The sequence below is a fragment of the Aotus nancymaae genome, unplaced genomic scaffold (assembly GCF_030222135.1).
Source record: "Aotus nancymaae isolate 86718 unplaced genomic scaffold, 86718_ANA_hifiasm-v0.15.2.pri h1tg000003l, whole genome shotgun sequence".
Classification (NCBI taxonomy): Eukaryota; Metazoa; Chordata; class Mammalia; order Primates; family Aotidae; genus Aotus; species Aotus nancymaae.
In genome coordinates, this window is record NW_026988414.1 from 75709950 (window position 1) to 75716919 (window position 6970).

The window sequence follows — 6970 nt, forward strand, 5'->3', positions numbered from 1 at the left end:
AATTAATAAACGCCGCGGATCGATCAGGTCGCGCATCCACTCCGGGGACCGCGCGGAGGACGGCCCGTCACGGCCGCTGGGTCCGGCTGGGGTCGGCCTCGCCGCTGGGCCGCAGGGTCGGGGCAGCGCGCGGGGCTTCGCGCCTCACCGAGGGCCGCGGACGGAGGCCGGGGGCGCCTGGCGAGAGCGGGGCTCGGGGCCCCGCAGGATCCTAAGTCGGAGCCCGCCGCTAGGCCGCCACGGAGTGCCGCGGGTTTCCCGCCCAAACGCGGGCCTCGGCGCCCAGGTGCCACGGGGGGGTCTTCCGAGGTGCCTCAGCGCGCATGCGCCCGGCCCCGCCCCTCAGCCGCGCCCAGTCCCCGCCCCTCCCGCAGCACGCGGAGCCCGCGAGGCCCACGCGGAGCCGCGGCCGCCGACGCCAGCCCGACCGGGACCTGCCTCCTGCGGCCCCGCCGCCGCGCCAACAGCACACGGGAGCGGCGTCGCACCGGGGTATGATTTTTTATTAAGATCACAATGCGAGTTCCGCCGTGAACTGGCCGTTCTCACAATAAATAACAATAACTTACGTTTGTTCGGCAAAGGCTCACACACTCGGTCCTCCGTCGAATAACTTAAACGCTTTCGAGGCAACGCTGCTTTCTACTGTTTCCCAGCAATCATGCGCTTTGGGGGTTTGAGTGTCTGTTCCTCTGCGTTATCACCTTCCTTTTCCCGCCAGAGGCCGGGAGAAGCCGCCGGGGAGCGGGGAGCGGGGGCGGGGCGGGGGGCGGCGGAGGTGGGGACACAGGTGGCGCGTGGAGAGACAGCGGCGGCCACGCGGAGCGCGGAGAGGAGAGGACAGAGCTAGCCCTAGTAAGTCCCATTTTGAAAAAATGAGAGTCCTCGGAGCAGGGGTCTGCGGTCTGGTGAAAGCACGTCGCATCCTGGCGCCTTGGGCTGTCCAGACCGTGTCTCGCGGTCCTTTCTCTTAAATAACAATAGAATAATTACGAAGGCGAGAGATTTTTCGGAGCCGGAATGGCCTGAGCATGGGCGAGTCTCATGCAGGGAGCATGCGAGGTCCGCGGGCTGGCAGGGAGGGGTCCCCCTCACGTCTCCACGGGACTCGGCACCATACTGTTGGGGGTGTCCGGGAGCTGCGAGGACAGGGAGGTCACGTCGCTGCCGGAGGAGTTGCCTAGGGAGCCGGACTCGGAAAAGGAGACCTGGGGCGGCGGAGACACCGGGAAGAGGCGGGTGAAGAGGCACCCGAGCCGGTGCACCAGGGCCGCGTGCTCCGAGTCGGGGAGTGTCCCCTGGGGACCGGCCGCCGGCTGAGAGCAAGCCCTGCGGAAAAGGAGGCCAGGTCCCCAGGCGCACGCAGGAGGGATTAGGGCGGGGGAGCGGGTTGGTTAATCCTGCGACCTCTCTTGTGCACACTGTAATCCAGGGAGACCTGGTTTAGGGCGCGTAATGGGCCGAGGTGAGGTTTCAGGACCCGCCACTGTTCCCCCTCCCCCACTGCCTAGGGCTGTTCCCAGCCCCTCAGCCCAAGGCCACCCCCTCCCCTTTCGGCCAGGCTAAGTGGCTAAATCCCCAACCCACAGAGTCCCAGGGTCGGGGCGGGTAGGGCAGGGCCTCACCAGCTGCTGGAAGGCGGGTTGGTCCAGGTCGCTCTGGAGGGCGAACTCGCTGAGCGCCTTCCACGGCGGCTGGTACGTCTGCACCTCCACTGCGCTGCCCTGAACGGCATTCTCGTGGCGGATGGGGCTGCCCGCTACCAGGGGCGTCCCGGTTAGTCCCTGAAGGCTCTGTGGGGGCAAGCAGAAGGTGGTGGGCACTCGAGTTAGGTCTGGCCTTTTCTGCCATCTTTGAGACTAGAGCTCCAGGCCTTGGGGAGTGATTGTGGTCTGCATTGCTTTGCGGAAAGGCGCACACTCGACCGCATCGGAAGAGTCCTCTTTCTCCACCGGGGATCTGCGGGGGGCCGCAAACTTGCCACCATAGGTCATTCTCCTTGCTGGGAGCCAATCACCCGGTGAGGAAAGGCAAGGCCTGTGCGCCCACCTTTCTCCAGCTGCCGACAGAGGGACAGAACCCACCAGCCTGACTGGCGGGCGCTGCCCACAGCCTTGCCGCCTCGGGCTCCGCGCAGCGCCCGGGACCCGCAACCCGTGGCTGCCGCTGGGACAAGGAGAAACCCGGATCCCTGACAAAATAGGAAGCCTCAAACCCAAGGGAAGCCTTGCTCTGAAGGTACAGACATACACCATCCGGAGTGCCCGGTTCTCCCTGGATCTCCCGGGGCTCACCCAGAGAAGGACACGCAGATACCACGGCGGAAGTGCAGGCCCCACCCAACTCGCGCCTCCGGCCCCGCTGCCACTCACCGTCTTGTCGCTGTGCTGCTGCTGCTGCAGCTGCTTCATGAGAATGGATTTCTTCTTGTCTTTGCAGCGCTTATTCTGGAACCAGACGCGGATGACCCGCGGGCTCAGGCCGGTCATCTCTACCAGCTGCTCCTTCATGAGAGCATCGGGCCGCGGGTTGGCAGCGTAGCAGGTCCGCAGTGTGTGCAGCTGCTTCTCGTTGAGCACAGTCCGCACGCGGGTCGTCTTCTCCGTCTGCTTGTGCACGTGCGGGCGCAACGCGGGCTGCCGGCCCGACCCAGGGTCTGCTAGGACAGGGTGGGGCCAGAGGTGAGCGAGGGGCCGCCACCCACCCGCCCTGCGCCCAACCTCCGGCGGCCGAGCGCCCCGGGGCCCGACTTCGTTTCAGTTTTATTCTGTTTATTTCGTTTGATTGCTCGTCTTCCTCTCCATCTGTTCGCCTTATGCGGAGAGCTGTGCATTTTCGTTCTTTCTCTCGCTCCCGGGCCGGGCTGCCCCGTAGCGATCTCTCCCGAGCTCCAGCAGGGCGCTGGAGCTCTAGACAGGCCGCTGTGGGGAGGGAGTGGCCGCTTGGGGATGTGCCTCCTTTAGTCGCAGGACCCTTGGAACGAACGAAGCCCTCCGGAAGAAGTCAGAGTTTCAGAGGAAGAGGAAAGAGGCTCGCCTGGGTCTCTGGAGAGGGAAAGGGACCGACCTGGACCGGGGGCGCGGCGCTGCTCCGGGGACTGGGTGGGGGTGCGCATATCCCGAGGCCTACAAGGGCCCTTCCCCTCCTTCAGACCCCATTTGGACAGAGCCGGGCCACTTGTGTCAAATACTCGTCCAGGGGTATGGACAGGCCTCCAGGGCCTGCAACAGTTCCTTCCTGCCCGCCCTTGGGCCTCGGCCCTGGGTCTCTTTCCCCAAGGCTCCGGGTTCCCCAGCCCAATGGCCTCCCATCCACTAAGCTGATAAGCGGCCGCCGGCACTCTCCTCACTCGGCCCCGGGTTCTCTCCATCCCCGGGAAACAGTGACTGATTCCAGAGCCTGCAGGGTGAAACCCGAAACAAAGGGGAGCCTCTCCGAGATCCCAGACGAAGGTGCACTCAATACCCGCTTCCTGCCATTTCACATCTCCGTTTGAACCTGATCTGCACACCATGGATCTGTGCTACACCATTTCGGTTTATCTTCCCTGCTACACGTTTCTAGGTCTGGACAAATATTTACAAATAGTCCATTCAGCCCAATTTCCTTTCTATAGGGAGGAAGTGGAGATACAGAGAGGGAAGGAGTGGGACAGGGCCACAAAGCACCCAGAGGCCCAGCCTGGTCTGCGGATGTGTGCTGCAGGCCGATGGCTACCTGGGGGAAACTGGGGCGGAAACACCGCTGTTTCTGTTCAGCCCTACTTGCCGGTGACACACTCAGACCCCATCTCCGGGCAGCTGCTGATCAGGACCCAGAATATTCCAGTGAGAGTCCACTATGCCTTGATACTCCGCCTCCCCCAGAAGAACCTGGCTAAATTGTTCATCAAACGGGGCCTCAAAACGAGACGGCAAACACCCCTCTTTGTTGGGCTCTTGGCTCCTGGCTGACCAAGCCCTTGCTCAGCTCCCATTTGGGAGCTGTGTTAATTACACACATACTCCTAGGCAAACCTCCTTCCCCTCTGACAATAACACTTATTCCTCCAAGAAATTCCTAATACAAGCCCCAAGATGGACACCACTTAAGATTCCCTGTTGTCATCCACTCTCCTGCTGCTAGCACTGTGCCCCGCATGTTCTTGGTCATGGAGAACACGATTCTGCACAATTCCCCGTGCTCACACACTCATACGCAAACAGTTTCTCCCGGACACACGTGCACACACAGTCTTGATGCCAGCACACAGTTCCGCATTGATACAGAAAAACACCCCGGCAGACGCCACCACACACAAGTGAAAACATCTCGTTGGGGACACAAGCACGCCGCTACACACACGCAAGCACACACACCCCGGCACAGGCCCCGGCGCGCTTACCTGGCAGATGCAGGCCGCGCGCGCCGGGGAGAGGGCCGGGGCTGCGCGGGCTGCCGGCCGCGGCGCGCTCGAGCAGGAGGCCGTGGTCGGCGCGGCAGAGCAGCTCGTGCTCCCTCAGCGAGAACTCGTCCCCAGGCAGCAACTGGCGGCTGCACACGGAGCAGCGGAAGCACTCGATGTGGTACACGCTGTCCCGCGCCCGCATCACCAGGTCGCTGCTGCTGAAGCCCACCTGGCACTTGGCGCACTTGATGCCGAACAGCCTGCGGGCCCAAGGCGCGGCGGCGTCAGCGCGGGGCGTTCGGCCGCCCTGGGCTCCCCAGCTGCTCCTGGCTACGGCGCGCGCCCAGGACACTTTGCGGCCCACCAGGAGGCTGCGGTGACGCGCCTGCGGGCATTCCTGGGCCCGGGGTCGCTCTGCAGCACGCGTGCGGGATGCGGCTGGCCTTCTCCCCGGGCAGAGCCGGGGCGCGCGGGCAGGCCGTCATCCCCAGCCCCGGCCCCGGCGCGCGGTGGTCCAGCCCGCGTTCCCGCCAGCCTCACCTGACATAGTCCCGCTTGCAATAGGTCTTCCCGTCTCTCACGAAGCACGTGCACGTCTCGTCCAGGTACTGGCTGCACTCGGCGCACTTGAGGCAGGCGGCGTGCCACTCGAGGTCGGGCGACACCCGCAGGATAAACTGGTCGTGGATCTGACTCCCGCAGCCCACGCACATGGCAGTCCCGGGCTTCTCTGCCGGGAAAGGACGCGGGGCCGTGTCAGGCCTGACTGCACAGACCCCGGCCGGCCTCGGCCACTCCAGCCCCAACCCAACCCGCTCGTTCTCTTGTTCTTTCTTTCAAGACTTGCGACCATAAGGAAAGGTGATGAGCTTTCTATAGGTCCAGATCATTGGAAACGAAAAATCAGTATCTTCTGGATTGCTGGAGGCTGCTTCTGTCCCCCACCCCCAAATATTTCGCTATTGCATTCATTAATCACAGTCGTTTTGTCGACGTGTCTTGAAACTAAACGCTAACACGAAACTAAGAAGAGCGCGAATACACAGGCACTGCGGACGCCTGGACATCAACACCGAATGGTGCTGTCCCGGCATTTCCGCTCACACACTCCCACTCACAGCGGCTGCCTCGTATCCCAACACAGACACATCGGCTTTCGGCAGTCCCCGCTCACCCTCTCGGACAGTTCTTAGTTTAAATACCCCAGAGCAAGCGAGAGAAAGCTTCCCAGCTTTGAAAAACAGAAAGGCAAACAACAGCTAAAAAAAAATTAAAATCCCCGCATCCCTAAATCAAACCTAATTGCCTTTGCGCAAAACAGAAGCAGATTTCGCAGCCCGAAGTCATCCTAGCCGGCTTGAAAAATAGTGTTTACTTATAAAATAAAACAACAGGATTCCCAAAGATAAGCAGTCTTGTAGGAGACATGCATTCGTTTTTTCTCTTCTAAACTATCCTGACAAATAAAAGCCACTTGTAGAATCCACTAAACATTTTTCTGCATTAGAAATTTTGCATATTAAGCACACACACACCCCACCCCCCCCCCACAGACACACAGAAAGACTTACTCTTGGAATGATCACCCATAGCACCCAGAAAAGGATAATGAAAAATAATATCCACCATGCAGAAAAAGAGATGTGCGCAAAGTGTGCGGCCAGGGGCAGAAGGACGAGGGTCGCGCGCCGGGCCTCGGCTCTTTGCTAACTAACTCCTCCTGCCCCGCGGAGTTGAAGGAGCGATTCCGCACCGGCCCGCACGCAGCATGACGTCAACACGCATTCGCCCCGGGCCGGAGCTGGGGGCGGGACCTGTGGCGTCACGAAGCTTCCCCTGAACCGCCGGGGATGCGGGGGAGGTGATGGGGACCCGGGGGATGATGGGCGGGGTGGGTTTGGGTGGGAGGCTGGGGGTGAAGGGAGATTGGCTGGGAGGAAGTGGGCCAACCCTGATTGGCCCAGAGTGAACAATGGAGCGCAGCCCCCCCTACCCCGAAATCGACAAGGATCCTCTCTCCGGCCCCGGGTCTGGCAATCGGGACTGGACCTTGCGTCACCGCCGAGCTGGCTCCTTGGCCGCTACAACTCTGAGCTTCCTCTTGGACTTTCGGGGCGGGTTTCCCAGGCGCGCTGGAGCTGTGTGATGGATACCTGAGGGTGGAGGTGGCTCTCCTTGAAGAGCTCCTTTCTTACATAAATTTTAAAAATTAAAAAACGCACTCCCAGGACGAGAGCGCTTGGGAAAAGTGGGATCCGTCTGGATGTGACCGTGATCGTCCAGATGGTCACCTTTCTCCTCTCGTGTGCCTTTGTTCTTCGGGTCCAAGCTAGAGAGAGAGAGGTTAGAGAAGGACCACCTGGGTTCTGATAAACTCTGTTTAGACCCTCCTATCCACACAGCCTGTGGAAAACTTCAAGTTGGAGCATTAAGTGCGTTGAGCCAGAACGCAGAATCCAAATGCGCTCACCCGGGACTGGAACGGGTCCTGACTCGATCCTTGCTGCTGCTGCTGCCGCTGCTGCTGCTCCGGCTCCACCTCCTCCACCACCACCTCCTCCTCCCGCTCCACCTCCTTGCTTT

The 6970-nt window shown here is 61.4% G+C and overlaps 1 protein-coding gene across 1 annotated transcript; it reads right to left on the reverse strand.

Moving 5' to 3' along the window:
- Positions 1-488: 488 nt before the first annotated feature.
- ISL2 (ISL LIM homeobox 2) lies at positions 489-6127 on the reverse strand. The gene is made up of 6 exons (XM_012457698.2): positions 5959-6127; positions 4928-5117; positions 4385-4647; positions 2373-2656; positions 1626-1793; positions 489-1208 (listed from the first exon to the last, which is right to left on the reverse strand). Exons 1-6 carry the CDS (start codon positions 6014-6016, stop codon positions 1092-1094), a joined length of 1080 nt encoding a protein of 359 aa, XP_012313121.1. The 5' UTR covers positions 6017-6127; the 3' UTR covers positions 489-1091.
- Between the last annotated feature and the right edge of the window lie 843 nt (positions 6128-6970).